Below are 24,732 nucleotides of genomic sequence, written 5' to 3'. Positions count from 1 at the left end.
TTTCAAGGAAGGACAGAATTCACATCTTATCAGGAGTAGCTGAGTCCTCACTTGGCCCAGGGCCTGGCCCCATCCCTCCCCCCTTCCGTGGCCATCCCCTCGGCCAGGCCTTCCCACCAGCAGTCATGTCCAGACTCTGCCTCCCTCACTACGCAGCCTCTCTCTCTCTGGTGACCTTTCTTCTCTCTTCGGTCTGTCTTGGCTTCCGGAGAGAGTGCCATCAACCTTGGACCTCTGTGTCCTTGCTTTCTCTCCCATCTGCCCCGCTGCTGTGTTGGCTGTTTTCCCCACCCACGTGCCCTGCCTTCTCCGTGACATCCCTCCCTTCCTTGGCTCCTGCCTTCCTCAGCCTCTAGGTCTCCTGCTTTCCGACCGCCCTTTCTCTTCTCCCACCGGATTCACCAGAACCTCTGGCTGCTGGACATGTGATCCCCCAGTGACTATGCCGTCACAGTGTTGCCATTGCTTTGCGTGCTCGGGCCCCCGTGATGACTAATCATACCAAGGATCTCTGACAGGAGGCACCGCAGTGTTGTGATCATTTTAGTTTATTTGCCGGTGTTTTCCTCTCTCTTCCTTTGGCCCCCACACCAACTCCGAGCTCCCTACAGACCAGTAACCAGCAACACAGGACGGAGAGCCATCTTCCGTAACGTTTGTTGAATGAATGGATGAATGAATGAGGGCAGATCTCACGTTTTAATAGAAAGGACGGTAACCGGACATAAAACGGTCACTTACCCTAGATACAGGGCTATGTTTTTCTTGCAAGGATGTTTAATCAAGCGTGGTGTCCTCGATGAAAAATACAGATGGTCCTAGAGAGACAGTCACACAAATCTTAAGATCAGTAATAAGCACCCGGCGAGAAGCAATTTCCAAATATAAAACATTGAAAGTGTAAAGGCGAAATTGAGGTAGGTGGATAATAGCGATGTAATTTTCCTGTTTTTATATCACACACTGGTTAGTCAGCTGTCATGCGGTGGGGGAGGGGAAGCTGGGTGAAGGGTACCTGAGACATCTCTGTGCTGTATTTGCAACTTGCCGTGAATCTATAATTAGGTCAAGATAAAGTTAAAAGAGATTCACAGGCTAATGATGCATATCTCATTCCTTATGTATGTTACTGCTTACTTACATACATACGATCAGTTATTCGACAGAGAGGTCAGAGGACGGGGAATTATAAAGCTAACAAGGTAGAAAGCAGGCACTTGGAGAGGATTTAGAAATGCAGACATCGCTTCTGAAATAATGCCATGTCAGGAGGAAACGCACTTTAGCTGATGAACTAATTCTTTGTGCATCGTAGGGCACAGAGGGTGAAAAAAAAGTGCCCTCTTGCACCGCGTTATTTACGCAAAGTAACAGTCTGCTTCCTGTTACTCCAGAGTTAAAATTAAATGAAACTGGAGAAAAACTCAGGCGATCTGAGTTCTAAACCCATTTCCACCTCCTGGCTTTCTTCATGTTACTTGATCTCTTTCAACTAGTTCTTTAGTGAAACGGGAAAGATGAATCTCTACTTCAAAGCGCAGTGGTGGGGATTAGATCGTGTTCTGTGCCTGACACAACACTGACACCCAAGAAACACTAGGAAGTGTTAGTTCTGGAAGTGAAAAATGAGACTGAAGTATGGAGCCACATACCCCTTGAATTTGCTGACTAACATGAAACACCTTTCCTGTCCTCACCGTGTGAATACTAGAGGTAAGTGACAAGAGAGACCGTCTGTCATTTTTATTCAGCATGACTCCTACCAAGGTACCTCTTGGCTAACTCTAAAGCACCTGTTCCTGATGCTTTAGGGTCATGGGAGCCCCTGGAAAATCTGGTGCAACCGTGGGCCTTTCTCTCCCACAGACAGACCTAGGTATACACAAAAATGGGGACGTAACTCCCAAGAGCTCATAAAGGCGCATTTGCAGACCCCATATTAGGAACTCCTACTCCCAGGTTTTTGGGGGTTTTTTGGCTGTGGCCAGGGGCAGGGAGACGGTGCTGGTGGCTGGAAAATGTTGGTACAGCATCTTGACGTGTGCCAAAAGCACCTGGAGGCTTGATAAACCACAGATTCCTGGGCCCCACCTCCGATTCAGTAGATCCAGGGAATTCTAACAAGTTCCCAGGTGATGCTGATGCTGCTGGTCGAGGACCACACTTGGAGAACCAGGGTGACGAAATGGGAGAATTGGATAGAACCCGTCTTTTCAAGTGTGGAGACAAATCCCACCGGTAAAACTTGCTGGAGACCTCTACTTTTCACTTGCTGGTTTTGTGTCTTTAGGTAAGTGTGTCTTTAATTTTGCTGGGTCTGTTTTCACATCTATAAAACAAGGTTGGGGCTCCGGGGTGGCTCAGTCGGTTAAGTCTCCAACTTTGGCTCAGGTCATGAACGTGGTTCATGCGTTCGAGTCCCGCATCGGGCTCTGTGCTGACTGCTCAGAGCCTGGAGCCTGCTTTGACTTCTGGGTCTCCCTCCTCTCTGCCCCTCCCTGCTTGCACTGTCTCTCCCTCTCTCCAAAATAAATATTTAAAAGCAATCTTAAAAAAAATTATTATTAGAACGTTAAGGAATTACTGCCCATGGACTTTGTTGTAAAGGTCAAGTTAGGCCATGCACCAGAAGCTCACATCTACTATTCCATGGGCAGACAGGGCCCTGCCGAACAGCTTACTCCAGGCAGGGTTTGCCGGAGGGCAGGAACTCGGCTTTAGCATCTGACTAGCTCCGTGGCACCCTGCAAACAGTATTCACTGATCTGATATTTACCAAAATCTAAACATGTTCTGAGTAAGGAGTGAGATAAATACTCCATACCCTCATGGAGCTGATATTCTACTGACAGCAGTAGACAAAACATTTGTCAAAACAGTAACAGAAGTTAGTGGTTGATAGCAAAAACCGGTAGGGGGTGGGGGCGCTGTAAATAAGATGTACTCGGTGCCCCTGGGTAGCTCAGGCAGCTAAGCGGCCAACTTCCGCTCTGGTCATGATCTCACAGTTGAGTTCCAGCCCCATGTTGGGCTCTGTGTTGATAGCTCACAGCCTGGAGCCTGCTTCAGATTCCGTGTCTCCCTCTCTCTCTGCCCCTCCCCTGCTCGTGCTCTGTGTGTGTCTCAAAAATAAATAAACATTAAAAAAAAAAAAAAAAAGAGGTGGTATTTAAGTCAGGATCAGAATGAGGAACCAGTCATGGAAGCAAAAGTGTGCCAGGCAGAACGAGTAGCAAACACCGACTCCCCTGTCCCCCAAGGCTGGACGGAGTTTGACTTGAGATGACTGGAGCACTGATTCACGGGTGGGCAGGGGCCACATCAGTGGTTCCCAAATTTGCAGGGGACACTTGGCAGTAGCTGGAGACATTTTTGGTTGGTTGTCAAGCCTGGGGAAGGAAGCGCTCGCTACCAGCGGTGGTGGGTGGGGGCCAGGGATCCTGCTCAACATCTTACAATGTACAGGACGGCCCCCAAATGTCAGCAGCGCTGCTGTCGAGGAAAGCCTGGGGCAGATCATGCGGGAAAACGCTGGCCGCTCAAGGAACTTAGGCTTTATCCTGGGTGCCACAGAATCCGGGCAGGGGAAAGACGAGATCAGACTCGTTTACAAATCCCTCCTGCGGCCAGAGCGGGCGAGGGAAAGCAGCGCACGGCCTGGGGCGGTGGCGGCGGACGTGGCCCAAAGGGGTGGGAATCGGGCCCAAGCTTTGATGTGGCAGTGGAGGGACTTGGTGAAGGGCTGGAGTTGGGCAGAAAGAAGGGGCAACACCAAGTTCGATTCCTAGAACTAGAAACTGGGAAGCCTCCGCTCCAGGACAAGCCGGCCCCCTCCCCGACCCTGGGCAACACCCCTCCCCGGGGAGGGCAGCCCCACCGGCACAGCTGCTGAGCTCCGGCCACCAAGCAGAGCCGCAAGGTCGCCGCCGCCACCACCAACATCAACACCAGCATCTCGTATCAAGAACCGCCGGCGCGAAGGCACCTCAACCGCCGCTGGGTGTCGCCTCACGGTTTGGGCAGGCGCCGACTGGAGCCTGCGCCTGCGCACTCGGCCGCCAGCGCAGGCGCACCTCGTCTCCCAGGGAACGCGGAGCCGCCCACCTCAACCGCCCCCCGTGGACGTGAGCGCCCTGGCGCTCACGCTCTCACCAGTTGGAGCGTGCGTTCGTCGTCCCCTGAACTCAGCACCGGGGCCCCCGCACACAGTCGCGCATGAGCAGGCTGGTGTAAGCATGCGCACAGCGTGCCCCGGGAAGCCCGAATCTGCCCACCGGGACGCGCTCCGCAGCCTGAGCGCCTGTCGCCCGTGCGCCAAAACCCAAGTGTATACACGGGGCTGCCTACAAGTTCTTACAGGTGCGCTTGCAGCACTAGTGGCTCCAGGGGCCCTGGAGCGTGCCAACGCCCCCCTCCCCGCCCCCAACTTGACCCAAAAGGGCTTTGAGCGCGTCAGCTGGGAGGCCGGGGGAGGGGAGGGAATGTAGCGGGAAGACTGGGCCCCGCCCCACGCTCCTGCAAGCCCCACCCCCGTCGCTTCTGGTTCCACGCCTCCCGCTGGCGCCCAGGCACGCGCCGGGCTTCACGTGCGCACTAGCCGGGCGAGAGGAAGTGACGCAAGTGCCGTGCGTCGCCAGGATGGCCGGGCCATGGCGGCGGGCACAGGCTACGTGCGGCTGTGGGGCGCGGCGCGGTGTTGGGCGCTGCGGCGGCCGCTGCTGGCCGCCGCCGGGGGGCGGGTTCCAACTGCGGCCGGAGCGTGGTTGCCCAGAGGCCGGCGGGCCTGCGACGCCTCGCCTCCCTGGGCGCTGTGGGGCCGAGGCCCTGTGGCCGCGAGCCAGTGGCGGGGACTTTGGGAGGCGAACAGCCGCGGCGGCGGGGGCGCATTCTCCGGCGGCGAGGATGCCCCCGAGGGCGGTGCCGAGGATGGGGCCGCGGGCGCGGGGAGCAGCTCGGGAGGCGGGGAAGGCCCCATCATAACGGCGCTGACGCCCATGACGATTCCGGACGTGTTCCCGCACTTGCCGCTCATCGCCGTCACCCGCAACCCGGTGTTCCCGCGCTTCATCAAGATTATCGAGGTAATGAGCGCCCCCGTCTTGACCTCCATTTCCCCACCTCTGCAAGCAGCGGGTTGGACCGAGGGATCCTTTAGGAGCACCTTCATGCCTCACAACTTTTCCCACGCATGAAGCTTCTTAAAAGTTCGAATTCGTGTCCTTGTCTTCTCATTAGTTTGGTGAGTTGGAGCCAGATTCCTCTCCCTTTCAGATTGAGTTAAGGATTGCCCAGTTAGAGTCCCACCGAGTCGTAGAAATCCGATGCTGGGAAAGACCGGAACTGTTCTGCGCGTTTGGGTAAATGTTTTGTAACACTCTCAGCTGGGGGGGCGGTGGTTGCCACCTAGCTAGGAGCCTCTTTGGGATCAGGATTCATTCCTTTCCTAAACATTTCTTGACCGCTTACATGCCAGGTGAGGTTTTTAGGGATACAGCAGTGAATCAGACTGATAAAAATTCCTGCCTTTGGAGGTTATCCCACTAGAATGTGGGATACAAAAGGCAATAAATCAGGTTAGTAAATAAATTGTATGTCGGAAGGTAATACATATTATAGGGATAACAGAGTCAGGAATAGAGCACAGGAGATTTAGGGGGAAGGATGCTCTCAGAGGAGCGCGGCCTTGGTTTATTCGTTTAGTAGAGAGTTCTTCAGCTCCTGCCGCGTAGCCGGCACTGAGGATACAGTAACAAACAAGTCAAATACAGTCCCCGTACCTAAGGAACTTGTGTTCTGATGGAAGAGACAGCAAGCAAGATCATTTCAGACTAAGAGCCATGAGGGGTGGGGAGGCTGGACCTGGGTGATGTAATCGAAAGCAACACGAGTGCAAGGAGCTTGAGGTTTTAGAATACAAAGGACCCGAATGCCTTCTTCTCTTTTTTTTCTTTTAATGACGTGGAGATTAGAGTCTGTGGTGGAAAATGGTTATCTGTTAACTGTCCGAGCAAGGTCATGTAATGAGTCAGCCTCTGCGTTCATCTCCAACCTTTCCCTACACTCTAGTCTCTGCTAAACAAATCTCAGGACCGAAGGAGCCCCTGCCAGCTCCTCTGAGGTGTCTGAGCAGCTATTCCGAGGGCCTTCTTTGGTTTCGAGTAGTGGTTACTTGCAGACCCCAGAGCCTGTGGATTCATATCCTGGCTCCACCATCCATAGCTCCTTCACCTTCAGAAAGCTGTTCCTCTGGGCCTCCATTTTCTCATCTGCAAAATGGGCATCATAATTGTACCTCAATTCTCAGAGCTCATGGGGGAGGGGAGTTCACCTTTGTCAGGGGTATAGCCTTCTATCTCAGTCAGAAGCTGGTGCTACTGTTTCCTGTATGGTATGCTTCTGACCTCTCAGAAGTTTGCCCTGGGGGCCTTTCTCCTGTCCTCAACCCCAGCCGACCTCTGGGGCCAGGAGTGTTCACCAGGTAGGGTCCCCTCGGCCCTGCAAAGTGGCAAATGCCTCTTGTCCCCAGAGGTAGGATTCTTCCAAGAGATTCTGTTTGCCCCGCCCCGGAGTTAGCCAGGAGGGTTAAATGAATTGCTGTGGAAAGCCTGAGGCTGGCACAGGGTATGCCCTGTATTTCTGTCGTTGTTACCTGGTCAGTGATGGGACAGGGGCTGAAAGGCAGCAGCTATTAGCAGAGGACAAACTGGAGAAACTTGCATGGGACCGAGTCGGCAAAGCTCCATCTACTCGTGTATTTGCGGTTGACCCTGTCTGTGGCTAATTTGCCCCAGTCGTGTGTCCCCTCGGTATAGATCGGTGGCTCTTAAGTGTCGGTGGGCCATGTACCCCTCCTGGCTGTCCTGGACCTTTTCCCTGGGAAAGGTGCATCTGTGAGGCGAGGAATTCCTGAACCGTAAGAGTCCCTGTTAAGGGATGAGTTAAAGCACTGTTCCCAGAGTGTGGTGCCTAGACCGGCCACATGAGCATCACCTGAGAGCTTGTTTGAAGTGCAGATTGTCAGGCCTACTCCAGGCCTCCTCAAGAAACTTCAGGGCTGGGGCTCAGCCGTCTGTCTGAACAAGTCCTCCAGGGAATTCCAGTGCAGGCTGAAGTTTGAGGGCCCTTAAGTGCCATTGTAATCTGGTGTGGGGTTTAACGTCTGCTGGATGGAAATCAGTTGAGCCTTACAGATGTCTGTGCTCCTGCCCCATCAGATGTTTCCTAGAAGACGTTAGCCCTCTTCCTGCCGTTGAAATGACATCAAGATAACGTCTTGTCATCCTGGAGCTTTCAGTCGTTGATGAAGAGGGTACAGATGGGATTGGGAAATCCTTTCAGTGGAAATTGGAGGAAGTTACCAGCCTGTGGGATGGGCCACGTTTGGATTCTGCGCGTTCAGTGTTGATTTTCTGTCATTGATAAAATCATAATAGTCTAGACATTTTACCCCTGAAACAACTCTTGAAATGGAATGTTAAATCACTTTCTTGGTTCTCGCCACTGGTCGGTCTACTTTGACTTTTCTTTAGAAAGCAGCGGAAACCACTGAGGAATGCAGCCCTGCCAATCTGTCCCACGCCTTTGTGTGTTTGGTTTTTAGCGTATCCCCGAGAATGATAGAGAAAATGCTAGAGCTGCTGTCCAAATGTCAGCTAGGAAACCTGCATTTCACTTTGGGGTCATTGTCATGCTAGGTTAAAAATAAGAAGTTGGTTGAGCTGCTAAGAAGGAAGGTCCGTCTTGCCCAGCCGTATGCCGGCGTCTTTCTAAAGAGAGATGACAAGTAAGTGTAACTTTTCCTTCACTCCTTCGTTGAAGTTGCCCTGGAGTGTAGCTCACCACAAATCCCGCTCCCTAGAGTAGCCGGACCTCTGACCTTTGAGCTGCCGAGCATAAGGCTGAGAGCCAAGCATACTTTGTAGTCTAGGCTGAAGACTTGGCCTCGTGCATTGTCAAGATGCGAGGCGGGGAGGGGGAGTGGATTTTAACCTCCAGGACCCTAAGTGTTAAAGACACCCGCGAGGCCGCTTCAGCGCAGGGCTAGGTGGGCAGATACCTTGACTCTCGGTGGCAGTCCGCTCCACTTCTGAGTTCGAAGGTACATTCGAAGGCTCGGTAGTGGGAGGTGTGGAATGGAATCCGTTCTGTCCGGGCCTGCCCTTCCAGCCGACCTGGCCAGGAGCTGCTCACCTGTGTTCGTCGGCAGCCGCCAGGGGCCGCCCTCGGTGAGCAGGCGCCCTGCTGGGCCCTGAGCACCTGTGGGAGCGAGGCGGTTGCTCTCCATTTTCAGTTGAGGCTGGTAGGGGTGCCTCTCTTCTCTTCCTCCTCCCTCTCGGTCCGAGGCAGCCTGCTGAGAATCAGAGGGCCCGTGCCGACGCTCCTTTGTGTCCCTGTCCCTTAGCAACGAGTCGGACGTGGTCGAGAGCCTGGATGAAGTCTACCACACGGGGACGTTTGTCCAGATCCACGAGATGCAGGACCTCGGGGACAAGCTGCGCATGATCGTCATGGGACACAGAAGGTGCGGGGCCCCGAGTGCGTGCGATGGGGCAGGAAGAGAGGCCCCGAGTGCCCCCAGGTGCCAGCACGGACCACCCTTCTTGCTCAGCCCTGTCGCCTTGCCACGGCAGGGACTGGGCCAAAGCTGGAGGTGGCCGAGATGGATCACTTCTGGATCCCTCCCTCCTCGGAGTCCCCTTGTTGGAGTGGCAGCGTGGGTGATCGGTGACAACCTGTATCTTTCATGCACGTTATTCACAAAAGCATCCCGGGTGCAGACAGCAAGTTGTCTGGGTGCGTCTGGGTGTTAGATGTTCCCAGTTGGGGCTCCTTCTCCTCCGGTGCCCTGACTGCGTCAGCCAGCAGGTCCTGCTGGATATCCAGCCTAGCACTGTCGTATTTCACTCGAGCAGACACCTTCCCTTCTCGGGCGGTGTGGTTTCCACCTCCACTCTGCTGAAGGGCCGCTCACAGCGGTGAGCCCAGCTTAAATCCTTGTTCGGCCACAGCTGATTGTGAAAAATGTGCCGGCTCGGCTGGGTGGACGCTGTCCAGTTTTCACATGTGTGCCAAGGAGCATCGGTCCTCAAGGTGCTCGTCAGGAGCGTCACGGTCACATCCACGTGGGAAACACTTCTGAGTCCTGCGCCATTATGTAGTAAATGTTGCAAATAGCCCCTCATGGAAGGTGCTCGGCCTTTGTCGAAGCGAGAGTTCCGGTTCTTTTCTCTCCCAGAGCCTTGTCTGGGGTCGGCAAGGCAGCGCCCCAGAACACACTCGGGGAAGCGGGGTGCTCCACGCACTGATTCTGTGAAAGGTCCCACTGGCATTCCCACCGCACGGAGCCCCACACCCGTTTTCATCTGCTCATGTTAGAGGCTGTTTTCGGGAAAGTGGCTGCCGCTGTCTCCTGGGGAGATTCGTGAGGGGAGGGGAGGGGAATGCAACCAAAATGAATAAAAACTGGGGTGGCTGCTGAGTGCCGTCCTCACCTACGAGGCGCCTTATGGAGTGGGTCCCGCGGGCTCCAGAGGCAGCTCTGTGCAACTTGCTGATGTCAGCCGGGGGTGGGGTCCGCGCCCGCCAGCTCCCAGGCCCGCCCTCTGGGGAAGGTGGCGTGTGTGACAGGAGAGGGCCCAGAGGCGGAAGGGCACGTTTGCATTCAATGTGTCACTCGACCCCTGGGGCCTGGTATCTGCTGGGCACCTGGGTGTGGGCAGAAAGAGGCCAGCACCCCCTTCTCCCCAGCAGGGAGGGCATGAGCATCCAAACAGGTCACGGCCTGAGTTCTGATGGTGGTGGGTGCTTTCGGGGGGAAGCGAAGACGGACGGGGTGACGGTAGGCAGGCACAGATGGGGGACAGACCACACGTGGAGTGGTCAGGGAGGGCTTCGGCCGAGGTGCCCTCGAATCGAGGCCCGAACCGCACGAAGGAACACCGTACGGTGAGCTTGGGGCCGAGGGAGGGCAGGCGGAGTCCCGGAGGTCCTGCTTGGTTGAGCTGACGGCTTGAGGTGGGCCCCAGAGCCGGTCACCGCTGGCTCACCCGTCACCTGTTCGTGGAGGACAGCAGGGTGTTGGCGTGCGCACGGATTGGGCGGGTCAGCTGGAGGCCCGCGGTGTCGGGGGTGGGGGGGCGCCGTGCCGGTCTCGGGGTTCTGAGACACCGGCTTGGTCCCCGGCTTGGCCCTGTACCCACCCCGGCAGCTTCACCCCGGCCTCGTTTCTGTCTGCAGGATTCACATCAGCAGACAGCTGGAGGTGGAGCCGGAGGAGGCCGAGGCCGAGGCCGAAAACAAGCAGAAGCCCCGCAGGAAGCCGAAACGCAGCAAGAAGGAGGCGGAGGAGGGCCTGAGCTCCGGGCTCCCGACGGAGGTGATGGTGGAGCCCGCCTCGGCTCCCCCCGGCGAGGTGCTCATGGTGGAGGTGGAGAATGTCGTCCACGAGGACTTCCAGGTCACGGAAGAAGTGAAGGTACGGCGGGCAGCTGCCCAGGGAGCTCCCCTGAGCGGGGTGGGTGTTCGTCGACGCTCCAGCCTGTCGCGGCCGTCGGGTTCTTGCGGGATGCAAAATGTACTCCCCCGCAGAAGTGCTAGGAGGGACTGGCATCCAGAAGGCAAAGGAGATGCGCTGGGGCCCTTAGCTGCTCGTGAAGGCGGCAGGATTTGAACCTGGGGCCGGCCCCAGCCGTGTCTGCTGCGCGGGAGCCCTCAGCCTTGCTTTCCGTACTGGCTCCTTCCCCTGAAGCCCGGGGTGCTGGGGAGGGAAGCGGGGCCCACCCGCCATTCCCCGTGGCTTCGAGACGGGAGAGCCGCAGCCTTCTGGCCACCTTGACCCCCGGCACAGGCCTGCCAGCAGCGAGCCAGCTGTCAGGGTGGCAGAACGTGTCCTTCCACCTGTTCTTCTGGCGCGTTAGAGGCAGGGTGACCCCCGCCAGTGGGTGGGGACGAACAAGAAAAGCTTACGTGCGCGTGGTCTCCCCGAGAACACGCCGTGCGCAGCCGACGGCCTCGGTCTCAGCCTGCAGCGCGGTGTTGAACAGAGTTCTGGGGGGACCTCTGGCCTTGGTGGGAAGGGGTCCTGCAGTCTGTTGGTGACGCCTGCCCCCGGTACCGGGAGGGGCTGCATTTGCTGTTGTCACACCCACGAGCCACACGGGGGCCCTCGGAGCAGTGTTGTCCCGTCCTGGAGAGCTCCCCGTGGTGGTGCAAATGTTCTCTGGCTCCACGCCGTTGGCCCCGTGGTTGGAAGGAAACGTCCAGTCCCGTGTGGCGCTAATTTACTTGAGTGCGAGTAGCTGCCGCCGCTTGCTAGACTGACAGCACAGCTCCAAGTTTCCTACAAGGGTCGTGTGGTGGGAGAGAGACGGGGCCAAAGTCAAAGATGCTGCGGGGGACAGATCAGGGAGACTTGACGGGGCTGCAGGCACCGTGGGCCTCTAGCTGCCTTCTGCAGGTCCTTTCTGGAAGGTCAGCTTGCTAGGGGCCACGTGCTTGTGGTGAAGGGACACGGCCGCTCTCCGTGCCCACCGGTGCCTTCGCTGGGGTGTGGCGTGCTGGGAACCGTGCCTTCTGGAAATCATGAGGTTCTGGGCGTTATACCTTAGACTGTCCCATCGTGTCCACTGCAGGGGGGATCCTCTGCCTCGGGGAGCCTGGGGCGAGGTGCTGGGAGGGGGCAGGTGTTGGTTTTCGTTTCTCCTGCCCGGGTCCTGAGTCCCTGGGACTTGGATTCAGGCCGTGCGCCTGGGCACCTGAGGCCATCCTTGGCCTGGGCCACAGCCCCTGCTGGCCCCAGGACCGATGGCAGCACCCCCTCCTCGCCCCCCCCCACCCCGTTTGCCAGGCCCTGACCGCCGAGATTGTGAAGACCATCCGGGACATCATTGCCTTGAACCCGCTCTACAGGTTGGTCTCCGGCCCCCCTGTGCCGTCTGAGTGTACGGCCGACCGTCCCCCATCCCTGGGGCCGGGCTGGGGTCGCCTGCCTCTTTGTGCCGCTGGGTTGGCGGGAAGCTTTCTCAGAGCGTCGTCCTGACAGAGAACCTTGCTGGCGCGGGGGTTGGTGGCCCAGGGCCCGGCCCTGTGTGAGGAGATCCTGCTTCCCCTGCGGCAAGGGGGCCCTGGCGGGGGGAGTGGGGTGGCCTACCCAGTCCGGGGCCTTTGCCTCCTTCGTGCTGACGAGGGCTTGGATTTGGTCAGAAGCCTTTTCGTCCTCAGCTGCAGCTGGAGAGAATCTCATGGCGGGCCGGGGCGGGGGGGGGAGGGGTGCACCACACGGCTGCTGGAGGGGCTCGTGTCTGGGCACGGGGACGTTAGTCTCTCGGCTCTGGGACGGGTGGCCTCGCTCGCCCTGCCGCCCGGCTCTCGGCATCCCGGGGCCTTGCCCCGTGCTGCCGGGGAGAGGGCGTGCGGGCCACCGGCTGCAGCGGTCCCCGCGGGGCCTCTGTCCCCTCCAGAGAGTCTGTGCTGCAGATGATGCAGGCGGGCCAGAGGGTGGTGGACAACCCCATCTACCTGAGCGACATGGGAGCCGCGCTGACCGGAGCCGAGTCGCACGAGCTGCAGGACGTCCTGGAGGAGACCAACGTGAGTGCGCCCTGGTCCCCCGGGCCCGGCTGCTTGTCCGCGGCTCCGCTCTCCGATTTCACGTCCCCTCTGCACGGGTCCCTGTTCTCTCGTGGCTGCTTGGCGGCCCTGCGGGCGGTGCCTTGTGTTCACCGGGTGGCGTGCTCGGCTCGCCGCCAGCCTTTGGCCGCTACGAACGTTCCGGACCACAGCTCGCGGGCCTGCAGGAGTTCACCTGTAGGAGGTGTTCGCGGAACTGGGCACGTTAGGTCCGAGGGCGCGCGCCTCCGGTGGGTCCGCCCTGTGGGCGCCCCGTCTGCGAGGTGCCTGCCCCCCCACCCTCAGCAGGCCCAGAGGCGGCTTCTGACCGTCGCCCGCGTCTTCCCTTTCTCGGCAGATCCCCAAGCGGCTGTATAAGGCCCTCTCCCTCCTCAAGAAGGAGTTTGAGCTGAGCAAGCTGCAGCAGCGCCTGGGGCGCGAGGTGAGCCCGGGCTGCCGACGCGCCTCTGCGGGGAGGGCGGCGGCGTGCGGGGCGGCCGCCGGTTCGGGAGGCTCTGCGCGCCAAACCCTGAGGCCGGTCCTGGCAGCTGAGCCCGGAGCCTGTGGTCTCGGGACGTCCCCCGTCGGGACAGAGCCCCGCGGAGATGCTGGGAATGGGGAACCGGCCCGGGAGAGGTTGAAAATCGGTTTCCCCACGACTCTGCGTTTTGCGGCTCACCTTCCCGATTGCGGACGAATCTGTGGGCTGCCTGGATTTTCAGTTGCTCGCCATTCACAGTTGAGTGACTTTTTTCACTCAGTTTTATTTGAGGAAAACTTTCCACGTCACATCTGTAACTGGGAAATTTTTTAACCCTTAGTTATCAGCACGAGGTAATTCTTTTTTACGTATACGCCTATTTATTTAAGCAGTCTCTACCCCCCAGGGTGGGTCTTGAACTCATGACCCTGAGATCAAGAGTTGCATGCTCTTCTGACTAAGCGCACCAGGCACCCCACGAGGCAGTTGGGTGTGTTTTTTTTTTTAATGTTTTTTGCTTATTTTCGAGAGAGAGAATGAGCACGAGTACGGAAGGGTCAGAGAGAGAGAGACACGGAATCGGTGGCAGGCTCCAGGCTCTGAGCTGTCAGCACAGAGCCCGACGTGGGGCTTGAATCCATGAACTGCAAGATCATGACCTGAGCCGAAGTTGGCTGCTTCACTGACGGCGCCCCCCCGGGCGCCGCCCCTGCCCCCCACGAGGCAGTTCTGAACGCACCCGCAACGGGACGCAGGGGTGGGGGCTGTAGGCGGCACTGGGGCCCGGCCCGGCCTCCGAGCCTTCGCCTGCTGCCCTGTCCCTCCAGACGAGCTCCGTGCCCGTGGGAGGCGCGCTGGGGTCACGGTCGGGATCAAAGAGCAAATCGCTTGCTCATCCGGCACCGAGAGTTTATTTTGGGGCCGCACTCAGGGAGACTAGGTTCAGGGTGGGGGAGCTGGAGGCGGCCTCGGGGACTCTCCTCCTCCCGTGTCTCGAGGAAGCAGCGGCCCCGCCCCGGCCCGTGTGGGTCTGCAGACCTGCCCGTGTTCCCTGCCGTGCGCTGTGACCGTAGCCTCTGGGCCCTATAGGTGGAAGAGAAAATCAAGCAGACGCACCGCAAATATCTCCTGCAAGAGCAGCTGAAGATCATCAAGAAGGAGCTGGGCCTGGAGAAGGAGGACAAGGACGCCATCGAGGAGAAGTTCCGCGAACGGCTGAAGGAGCTCGTGGTCCCCAAGCACGTCATGGACGTGGTGGACGAGGAGCTTAGCAAGCTGGGCCTGCTGGACAACCACTCCTCCGAGTTCAAGTGAGCACCCTGGGGGCTGTGCTCCACGTGCCCTCCGCCCTCAGGGGCGGCCCCTTCTCGCCCCTCCGCCCAGACCCAGAGGCTGGGAGGTCGGGTCCCTTGGGCGCACTCTGGCTACGGTGGGCGCCCGAGGAGCGCTTGACGTATGACGGCCCTGTCTTGGTGCCCCTGGGCGGAACAGACTTCTTTGTCACTCCGTCTCCCGGCCGGAGAATTTGAGGTTCAGAGAAGTCAGCAAGCGGGGCCTCTGAGCTGGTAGACGGGGACGGGAATTTGAACCCTGGGGTGTCGGCCCAAAGCGGTGCTTGCTTGCGGCCCCTCTTTGGCATTTCTCCGAGGGCCTGGAGGTCCGCGCGTCTTCCTGGGGGCTCGGCCTTGTCCGGTGGGCACACGGCTCCCAGCCTGGGGGTCTCTCATCGCCGCGCTGACCTGCCACCGGCCGGGCCCGTTTCCCGCTTGCTCCGGGTGAGGTTGTCTCGCGTTTACCGCTGCCGCCTCCGCGGTACAGGCTTCTGACCAGTCCCCGTGCGCGCCCCGTCTGGCTCGGGAAACGGGCCAAGCGCTTGTCCTGGGAACTGTGCCGGGGCCCACAGTGTGGCCTCCGCCCGGACGGCCTTCCCAGGCGGTCGGCGGCCCTTGCGGCCAAGGTGCTCGGCGTGGTCCGCGCAGCGGGTTCCGCGGGCGCTGGCGACGTGGCTTTGCCACGCTCACCGGCCCCGGTCTGTCCCGTGGCAGCGTCACTCGGAACTACCTGGACTGGCTGACGTCCATCCCGTGGGGCAAGCACAGCGACGAGAATCTGGACTTGGCCCGGGCCCAGGCGGTGCTGGAGGAGGACCACTACGGGATGGAAGACGTCAAGAAGCGCATCCTCGTGAGGCCCCCCGCACCCCCCCCCGCTTCCCGGGCCACCCCCCCCCGCCCCCATCCTGGTGACCCCCCCCCCCCCCGCTTCCCAGGCCACCCCCCCGCCCCCATCCTGGTGACCCCCCCCCCCCCCCGCTTCCCAGGCCACCCCCCCCGCCCCCATCCTGGTGACCCCCCCCCCCCCGCTTCCCAGGCCACCCCCCCCGCCCCCATCCTGGTGACCCCCCCCCCCCCCGCTTCCCAGGCCACCCCCCCGCCCCCATCCTGGTGACCCCCCCCCCCCCCCCCCGCTTCCCAGGCCACCCCCCCGCTTCCCAGGCCACCCCCCCCCCCGCCCCCATCCCAGTGATGCCCCCCGCACCACCCTGCTTCCCAGGCCGCCTCCCCCGTCCCCCTGCCCCCATCCCGGTGATGCCCCCCCGCACCCCCCCCACTTCCCAGGCCACCCCCCACCCCCATCCCAGTGATGGACCCCCCGTACCCCCCCCCCCCCCCACTTCCCAGGCCGCCCCCCGCCAACCCCATCCCGGTGAGGAAGGAGAGGTGGAGGGCTCCAGCTAGAGGCGGCAAGGGCAGTCTGGGCCAGGCTCCCTGCTCCAGGGGCCTCCGGTTTCTGAGGGGGACAAGAGTGCCTGAGATGACAGACGGACCTGGCCCCAGGGCCAGTACGCTGTGGCTGGGGCAGAGAGAGGATCGGGATGGTCCAGGATGTGGGAGGAAGGGGACACACTAGCCGGGCCTGGTGCCGTGTCCCCCACGGTCGGTCCCTGCCCTCCCCGGGCCATGTGACCCTTCAGTCGGCTCGGCCCCTCTGGGATACGCCTTGTCCCTTCCGCGGCCCCCGGAACCCTGCAAGGCGGCGTGACGGTGCTGAGGCCCACGTCAGGCGGGGCCCCTTGCTCTGCAGAGAGGGCGGCGAGCCTCACGGGAGCGCACCTCTGCCCGCAGGAGTTCATCGCCGTCAGCCAGCTCCGAGGCTCCACCCAGGGCAAGATCCTCTGCTTCTACGGTCCGCCCGGCGTGGGCAAGACCAGCATCGCCCGCTCCATCGCCCGTGCCCTGAACCGCGAGTACTTCCGCTTCAGCGTGGGCGGCATGACCGACGTGGCCGAGATCAAAGGGCACAGGTAGGCCCGGCCTCCTGTCGGGCTTCGTTCCCCCGCCCCGGCTCTCTTCCCGTGTGTTAGAGGGGGCGTCAGCGGTGAGCGGGGCCCTGTGCTTGCGCTGCGGTAACGTGACCGAGTGCAGCCGCTCGAACGTGGGCCCAAAGCCTTCGCCTTCAGCACCGGGAGGGCGGACCACCCCCAGCATTTGTTCGCCAGGTCGTGGACAGATATCCCGGTGGATCCAGCTCCCGTCCGCCCACTCAGTGCCCCCAGTGCTGCGGCCAGAGTTCCGGGGCCGCGTGCTCAGCCCCAGGACCAGGGACTGTGGGCCAGGGCGAGGGGCGAGGTGGTCTCCCCAGCGAGGACGGGGCGGCACGCCGGTGAGGTCTCGGCACGGCTCTTGGTTCTTTGCTCCCTCATCCTGGGTCCGGGGTGTCAGAACTGCCCGGCCGTGTGCATGGCACCTTCCGTCAGGGCGGTCAGGATGTCGTGTTCTCCCGGGGCCTCCCGCCACGCCAGCCCCTGCTGAGGGTGGTTCTCGGAGCAGTTTGTTTAGGGAGACACAGGCGTAACAGGTGTACGAGTATCTCGGGAGCTCCAGGAGTTCAGAGAAGGCATCCGGAGTCTGGCAGGGCCTTGGGGGACGGGAGTGGATGAGGCCTTCACGGTGCTGGGCGAGGAGTCAGTGGGAGCCTGTGGTGCAAGGGCGCCCAGGAGGCGTGGGGCCTTTGGGCCTGCCCCAAAGGCAGAGGGGCGGCTGTGCCGGCTCTTGGCTCGGGACTGTAGTCTGAGCTGGGTTGGGGAGGCAGAGGCAGGCCCTGGTGGCCCCTTGGCCCCTGGTTCAGAAGGCCCAAGAGTGTGGACAAGGACCACTCACCCAGGCCGGGAAGGGGCCTTGGCTGAGGTTTCAAACAAGTATAGGTCTGTGACAAGTGGGGGTGAGTCACTGGGGGAAAGGGGCCCAGGAGGGCAGGCAGGTGTTCTCTATTGGTGTCCGTCTGGGATCCCCAAACAAGGATGAGGAAGGAAACTTCTGCTGCTGTCCTTTAGTAACAGCAGCAACATTTTCTCTGTCCACAGCTCTCCAGGGCTCCCTCGTCTCTCGGGGTAAAAGCCCAGATCCACACTGAGGCCTGGAAGGCCTAGCACACCCTGCCCTGTTTGTTCCCTTCTCTCTCTCCCCCTCACTCACTCTACTCTGGAAGCCATGTGGGCTTCCAGCACTCTGGGCCTGGTCCCGCCCCTGCCCCAGGACCTTTGTACAGGCTGTTTTCTTACCCAGAAAACTTCCTTCGAATACCCATACAGTTTGTCTCTTCACTTATTTTGCTCTGGGCGTCTCCCCGAAGCGTCCTTTATCCCCGTCTTAGAGTAGTGTGCGTCTGAGATGGCATTGCAGGACCCCCATCCTTTTGTTGTCTTTGTAGTGTGGAAAAAGTTTCCCTACCTCGTGATTTCCTCCTCTACCTGGCCGACCATCTGTCTGCCCTGCTGGGCCTTAACCTCACAGACACAGGGCTCGTGTCTGCTTTATGCTCTGTGAGTGCCAGACACCTGCAGCTGAGCCGGGACAGTAGAGCAAGTAGATGGTCAAGAAACACCCAGCAAGCGCCAGCTGGGGCCGGGCCCCGGGCGCCGTGGCCCCGAGGCCTGGGAGGCCATGCTGTGCCTGCCATTGGGGAGGACCTGGGAGGCGGGTCGTTTGCTGCCGGCACCTGGCTGCTCTTGACCTTCCCTGCTCTGTGAGGTGGGCACCGTGGGCTGGGTTTCACCATCTGGATAGGAGGTGCTGGCTGGGGGGATGGCCCTGAGAGGGACCCGGTTTCAAGTCTGTGTCTGTGCCTCGAGTCGGGGGCGGGGGGGTGGGGGGGGGTGGGCGGGGCGGCCTTCCCATTGCTGGGGCGAACAGGTGGTTGGGGTGACCGTGCTCTGCCTCCGCTGCGGCCCCTGGAGGGCACCTGGCTCGCCGAGGTCCTGTCTGTGAGCTGGGCCTGCGGGTGCCGGCGTGACCAGCCCCAGGCAGGTGAGGTGCCATCCGTTCCTGCTGTGCCCTGCCCCCCAGGCGGACGTATGTGGGCGCCATGCCGGGAAAGATCATCCAGTGCCTGAAGAAGACCAAGACGGAGAACCCCTTGATCCTGATAGACGAGGTGCGCACGGACGGAGGGCGGGGCACGGGGCCGGGCTCAGAGCTGACAGGGCAGCGCGGCCTCCGTTCCCGGTGCCCTTCCCCAGACGCCGTCCCTCGGGCCGTCCTGGGCCAGAGCTCCGGGCAGTGCTGACCAGGTGGGGAGTGTCCCCGATCGAGCCTCGGGGGAACCCTTCTGCTTCCGCTCTGGGCCGGCCCCGTCCCTCCCCCTGGGCGCAGTCCGGTCCCACTGGCGCCCTCCCACCAGCGGCGTCTGGTCAGGAGACACGGGGAGCCGGACGAGGGGCCGAAGCCGTCTGCCGTCCCTTCAGGTGGACAAAATCGGCCGGGGCTACCAGGGGGACCCCTCGTCAGCACTGCTGGAGCTGCTGGACCCTGAGCAGAACGCCAACTTCCTGGATCACTACCTGGACGTGCCCGTGGACTTGTCCAAGGTGTGCGTCCTGCACGGGGCCCGGGCCCGGGGGGGGCGGCAGGGGCCAATCCTCCAGTACCTCCCTGCCGCCTCCCCAGGTGCTGTTCATCTGCACGGCCAATGTCACGGAGACCATTCCAGAGCCGCTGAGGGACCGGATGGAGATGATCAACGTGTCTGGCTACGTGGCCCAGGAGAAGCTTGCCATCGCAGAGGTGAGGCCGGGACCCCCGCCCAGCCCTGGACCAAAGCGGGCAGCCCCGCTAAGTGCCCGCCACCTAACCAGAGGGGGGCGGACAGCCCACAGTGGCCCTGCTCGGAGAGGGGGTGGCCGGGGTCTGCCCGCCTGTGCAGTGAGGTATCGCCGAGAGCAAGGCGGGGCCTGCTGTGAACCGTGCAACGGCACAGCTCTGACGCCAACGTGGCATTTCCCTGCGCCACCCCATCTTCCGGTGGGGTGTCCGGCAACTCCCGTCAGAATCTGGTCCTGCCTGCGGCTCGGGTCAGACCCCGCAGGGGAAGGGCTCGGTGCCTCGGACTGCCCACTTACATGCCAGTTGCACGTTCCAGGTCTTTCTTCTGGCCAGCTGGCTGTAAATCTGGAGTTCCCACGGCCTGCTCTTTGGGTTTGAGGATTTGCTAGGACAGCTCACAGAACCCCGGAAAGGTTTACTTAGGTACCGGGTTATTGTAAAGGGTACACCCAGGGAACCGCCAAAAAGGATCTATCGAGCCAAGTAGGGGGCAGGGGCTTCTGTGCCCTCCCTGGGAGTGCCGCCCTCCCAGCACCACCCAGTGAGTCCGAATTCACCCGGCTCCCTTGTCTAGAGTATTTACAGAGGCTCTTTTAGGTGCATCAAGTGAATCATTAGTCACTGGTGACGGACTCTACTTGCAGCCCCTCCCCTCTCCCTGGGGGTCAGGGGTGAGGCTGAAAGTCCCATCCCTCTACCCCCATGGTTGGGTCCTCTGGCCCTCAACAGGGGCCACCTCACTGGCACAAGCTCGGGTGTGGCGGAAAGGGGCTTATAGATCCCAACAGCTGTCCTTCTCACCCTGTCATTCAGAAAACGACAAGGTGTGGGAAGCTCTTATATCAGGACCTGGGGTCAAAGACCAAGGACAGGCTGCTTCTTTTAAAAATTTTTTAAGGTCTGTTTATTTTGAGAGACACACAAGTGTGAGCAGGGGGAGGAGGGGCGGAGAGAGGGAGAGAGAATCCTAAGCAGGCTCCACACTGGCAGCGCAGAGCTCGACGTGGGGCTTGAACTCCTAAACCGCCAGATCGTGACCTGAGCCGAAACCAGGAGTCGGACGCTTCACCGGCTGAGCCACCCGGGCGCCCCCAGATTTCTCCTCATACCCCACTGTCTCGGGCCCCAGAACAGGAATAAGGGAAAGACAGCCCGTGAGCACAACGTTGGGGAGAACACAGTCTCTGGGGCTTTCAGGGCGCGGGGGACCCGTGCACCGTCGGGGGCTGTGTGCTCAGCTCTGTTAGCAAACTCCCCCGTGAGCGAGCTGCTGCCTCGTCCCGCAGCGCATCTGTCCCCGGTGCGGGCTCTGGGCCCCTCGGCTGGCTTCCGTGGCTGCACGCTTGCAGCCGTGGGTGTGGGTGCGGGTGCGAAGCTGCCGTCTTCCTGCCGGCTGGGTCAGGTTCTGTGCGTGCGTAACGCGTTTCCTAGGCCGAGGCCAGCCCAGGATCCGGGGCTCTGTGCGCTTCTTAGACGTTAGCAGTCTTCCGAGGCTGGAGACTGGATTCGCACCCTTGGAGGATGTTGAGCAGAGCCGAGAGCCAGGTTTTCTTCCGGACGGGAGTCTTGGTTTCTGGCTGCGTCGTCTTTGTGGAAAGGGGTTGAGCACGTTTCTCCCTGAGTCCATCACAGCCGTCAGGGGCTGACTGTGGTCTCCTCTCCCGTGGGGTAGGAGGTGGGCAAGAGGAGCTCTTGGCTGAGGTGGTTACAGGGGTACTGGGGTGTCCGCCCGGCCAAGGAGGGGCAGGCTGGGGGGCCTGTGCCGGGGCTGCTTTTGAACCTTTAAAATGACAAGAGGAACACGGACTCCCAGAGGCTGCTGGCCAACCCACGTCAGCAGATGTACTGATGTGTGTGGTTGTGTCCCCGTGTCTCCCCTCCTGTTCCGCCAGTTGGCGCTCAGGACTGTCCCGTGACCGCTGTGTGGCGGGAGTTGGGCTGGGCTGTGGGTGACAGGGAGCCCCTCGATCTCCCCGCTTCTGTCTGTGCTCGGGGTGGCGGCCACTTGCCCTGACTCCCAGGTCCTCAGTGTGTACGTGGGCTGAGCCCAGGGATCAGGGAGACCTTCCTGGGGGAGTGGCATCTCAGATGACATCTGGAGGAAGGGCAGGGCTGGGATCTGGGCAGAGACCTGGGAGCTTCCGGAGGAGGCGGGCTGGGCAGCTGCGGGGCTCACATGTGGGGTCCTGGCGCCTGCCGTGCTCTCCGCCCAGACTCCCCGCCTCCCTCCCTCCTAGCGTCGCTGGCTCCTTACCCTCAGGTCTCAGCTTTGAGGTCGCCTCCCAGGGCAGCTGTCCCCCAGCCACCCACTGGGGGCCGAGAGCTCTGTGCGGGCAGGCGCTGGGCCCACCTCCGTGATCTTTAGGCAGCCTGGGGTCTTGGGAAGGCTCAGGGGTAAGCGGGGCCCACAGGAGAGGCCCTGAGGCCCTGGGGGTCTTGACGACAGCGTCCCCCTCCCTGCCAGCGCTACCTGGTGCCTCAGGCCCGCGCCCTGTGTGGCCTGGATGAGAGCAAGGCCAAGCTGTCCCCAGAGGTGCTGACCCTCCTCATCAAGCAGTATTGCCGGGAGAGCGGCGTGCGCAACTTGCAGAAGCAGGTGGAGAAGGTGAGCCGGGCGGGCCGGCAGGGGTTGGGGGGGCGGGCTCTGCGGCCTGGCCAGGCAAGTGGAGAATCGTGAGGACCGGATGCCAACCCTGAGACACGTCCTGCGTGACCCCACTCACCGGGGTGCCTAGAGGAGTCCCGTCCACAGAGACAGTAGATAGTGGGCTCCAAGGGTGGGGTGAGGCAGGGGGAGGGGAGTCACCGTTTCATGGGGACAGTCTGTTTGGGGAGATGGAAAGTTTGGAGGCGGTTGCACGACCGCGTGAATGCCCTTATGCCACGGAGCTGTAAACTTAAAAATGGCTGAAAGGTTCATTTTCTGTACTTTACCGTGATGTTAAAGATTAAAGACCAGCGGGGTGGGGGCCGCACCCACCCTGCTGCCTTTCCCCGGCCAGGTGTTACGGAAGTCTGCCTACAAGATTGTGAGTGGCGAGGCCGAGCTCGTGGAGGTGACGCCCGAGAACCTGCAGGACTTTGTGGGGAAGCCCGTGTTCACCGTGGAGCGCATGTATGATGTGACGCCCCCCGGCGTGGTCATGGGGCTGGCCTGGACCGCCATGGGTGAGCAGCCCGTGCCAGGAGGTGGCCTGGGACGGTGCGGGGCAGGGGGGGGTCCTGGAGAACGTCTCACACCGGTTCCTGTGCGGTCAGCTGGCGTCCCCCCAAGATACACTGGCATTGAAGGGAGTCCCAAGGGATCAGGGGCTGATCGAGGAGGAAAAAGATGCGGCCGCCAGGTGGCAGTGTCCTCGCACAAGCTTTATTCGCATGGACGGGAGGCCCCCTCCCCTTGCTTGGGGAGTCCTGGAGATGGGGTCCCGGTGACCTTGCCCGGCCCAACAGGGAGGCTGGGGTGTGCGAGGCAGGCTCCGAACCGTGAATCAGTCTGCTTGTTTGGACCTCAGTTAAGCAGCCGCACCAGCCAAGCGGGCAAGAGGGCGAGCGGGCGTCTGTCGGCCCTTAGGCCGTAGGGCCGGTGCAGGTGCTGCATCGGATGAGCAGGCCCTAGGCCGGGGAGAGCTAGCGAAGGGACAGTGTTAGTGAAGGGGCATCCGCTAGGTGGCCCCACCGGTAGGGTCGGGGGAGCCACGGTCCCTAGAACCCGAGGGTCCCAGAGTTCACAGGCTCTGCGTGCTGGTCTCCCAGGAGGCTCTACGCTGTTTGTGGAGACCTCCCCTCGGCGGCCACGAGACAAGGACGGCAAGGGGGACAAGGACGGGAGCCTGGAGGTGACAGGCCAGCTGGGGGACGTGATGAAGGAGAGTGCTCGCATCGCCTACACCTTCGCCAGGGCCTTCCTGATGCAGCACGACCCGGCCAACGACTACCTGGTGACCTCCCACATCCACCTGCACGTGCCCGAGGTGAGGCTCCACCTCCTGCCTCCGGGGGCAGCCCCGCCGCCTGTGCCCCCGCCGCCGCCTGTGCCCCCCACCTTGTCCCGCCTGCCCACCCCCTGCCCGCACCTCCCCACCAGGGCGCCACCCCCAAGGACGGCCCGAGTGCCGGCTGCACCATCGTCACGGCGCTGCTCTCCCTCGCGACGGACCGGCCAGTTAGACCAAACCTGGCCATGACGGGCGAGGTCTCCCTCAGGGGCAAGATCTTGCCGGTGGGCGGCATCAAGGAGAAGACCATCGCGGTGAGTGTCCGTCCCCCCCCGCCCCACCCCGGGCAGGGCTGGCACCCTCAGGGGAGTCTGGATCGGGGGCCCTGCGCTGTGGCATCGCACACACGGAGCGAGCCTCGGGCGGGAAAGGGTGACAGCGCAGTTTACAGACCACGAGGGTGAGGCCTGGGCCCTGCTGACCCGAGTCTCGGCCGCCCCCCTTTGGTGGCACATCCCGGCCCCCATCCCCCCACCCCGCGTTGCATTGCAGGTAGGATCTGCTACCCTCCGGCCTAAGCGCCCAGATGCACAGAAGGCAGGGGATGTGGGCCTCTGGGGGCGGGGGTGGAGGGGTCTGCTGGACCAGACCCTCGGTCCGGGGCTTCCTGTGTCGGGACCCCTCCCTTCCCCACCTTGACCCTACCCCCCACCTGCCTACAAGGCAGGGTGTCCACAGATGGGGGCGGACAGCCATCTCAGGCAGGGGGCTTGCGGAGGCTCTCCGGGCCTTGCCTCGCCTGTGAGCGGAATGTGCACCGTGTCCCTGGGTGGAGCCTGGGACAGATGGGAACCATTGTTCTCCAAGGGCCTCATCGGGCTGAGGGGCCCTCCCAGTGAGCCAGGGCCCAGGAAAGGACGAGGGGGCAGGCCGGGATGTGCACTAAGCCTAGAAGTGCTTAAATGCACGTTTCTGTAAGGCTCCCGTGCCGAACCGCTAAAGGTAAAGCACTGGTGACTGGATTAATCCAGAAAAGTGGGCTCTGGGAGAGCAGGTTCCTGGAATGGAGGCCAGTGACGTGGTTTGGGCTTTAGTTTCCTGATCTGTGAGCGAGCTCATGCAGTGCAGCCTGGCCGTCTGGGCCGAGCCCCATCCCACTGCCCGCCCTGACCTCCCGGCCGGCCGGCGGTCCCCTCCTTCCCAGGCCAAGCGAGCCGGAGTGACCTGCATCGTCCTGCCAGCCGAGAACAAGAAGGACTTCTATGACCTGGCCGCCTTCATCACCGAGGGCCTGGAGGTCCACTTCGTGGAACACTACCGGGAGATCTTCAACATCGCCTTCCCCGAGGAGCAGGCGGAGGCCGTGGCGGTGGAGCGGTGACCGCAGCCCGGGCGCTGCTGGCACTCACGGGCCCCGTCCAGGCCGAAAACGCGCCAGGGCCGGGGACTCTGGGCAGCTGAGTCCCCAGGAAGGCTCGGGAGCGGCTGGAGTCCAAGGACCTCAATTATGGCTTAATCACGGAGTCTGACATATATGAACTATTTAATTATGATTAAAACCCTTTCCAGTACCGGCCGGCTGCTCGTGTCTGTGCGCCACGTCACCACC

At 61.3% G+C, this 24,732-nt stretch overlaps 2 protein-coding genes across 2 annotated transcripts in view; one reads left to right on the top strand and one right to left on the bottom strand.

Annotated features, from left to right (window-relative positions):
- CATSPERD (cation channel sperm associated auxiliary subunit delta) overlaps nucleotides 1-4,045 on the bottom strand; it is a 43,773-nt gene extending 39,728 nt beyond the window's left edge. Inside the window, exons 1-3 of the mRNA XM_042928131.1 lie at nucleotides 3,878-4,045; nucleotides 1,653-1,707; nucleotides 742-818 (exon numbers count right to left, since the gene is read on the bottom strand). Coding sequence (XP_042784065.1) covers nucleotides 742-818; nucleotides 1,653-1,707; nucleotides 3,878-3,954 — 209 coding nt within the window. The 5' untranslated portion in view covers nucleotides 3,955-4,045. The remainder of the gene's footprint in view (nucleotides 1-741; nucleotides 819-1,652; nucleotides 1,708-3,877) is intronic.
- A 589-nt stretch (nucleotides 4,046-4,634) lies between these two features.
- On the top strand, nucleotides 4,635-24,694 carry LONP1 (lon peptidase 1, mitochondrial). Its single transcript, XM_042928129.1, has 18 exons — nucleotides 4,635-5,081; nucleotides 7,695-7,783; nucleotides 8,402-8,521; nucleotides 10,237-10,474; nucleotides 11,846-11,907; nucleotides 12,459-12,588; nucleotides 12,965-13,048; nucleotides 14,177-14,397; nucleotides 15,133-15,271; nucleotides 16,213-16,391; nucleotides 18,433-18,520; nucleotides 18,831-18,953; nucleotides 19,033-19,149; nucleotides 21,653-21,793; nucleotides 22,191-22,356; nucleotides 22,942-23,159; nucleotides 23,273-23,437; nucleotides 24,328-24,694. The coding sequence occupies exons 1-18, from the start codon at nucleotides 4,650-4,652 to the stop codon at nucleotides 24,502-24,504; spliced, it is 2,889 nt and encodes a 962-aa protein (XP_042784063.1). The 5' UTR covers nucleotides 4,635-4,649; the 3' UTR covers nucleotides 24,505-24,694.
- Nucleotides 24,695-24,732: the final 38 nt, after the last annotated feature.

The sequence above is a fragment of the Panthera leo genome, chromosome A2 (assembly GCF_018350215.1).
Source record: "Panthera leo isolate Ple1 chromosome A2, P.leo_Ple1_pat1.1, whole genome shotgun sequence".
NCBI classification, from domain to species: domain Eukaryota; kingdom Metazoa; phylum Chordata; class Mammalia; order Carnivora; family Felidae; genus Panthera; species Panthera leo.
The sequence above is the reverse complement of the archived record's forward strand: the minus strand, read 5'-3'. Positions and strand labels throughout refer to the sequence as shown.

Excerpts from the sequence above, each read along its gene's own strand:
- LONP1 (XM_042928129.1), top strand. The coding sequence starts at position 4,650 with ATGGCGGCGGGCACAGGCTACGTGCGGCTGTGGGGCGCGGCGCGGTGT. Across the intron at positions 8,522-10,236 it reads ATCGTCATGGGACACAGAAG|GATTCACATCAGCAGACAGC; the intron begins GTGCGGGGCCCC and ends TTCTGTCTGCAG. Across the intron at positions 10,475-11,845 it reads AGGTCACGGAAGAAGTGAAG|GCCCTGACCGCCGAGATTGT; the intron begins GTACGGCGGGCA and ends CCCGTTTGCCAG.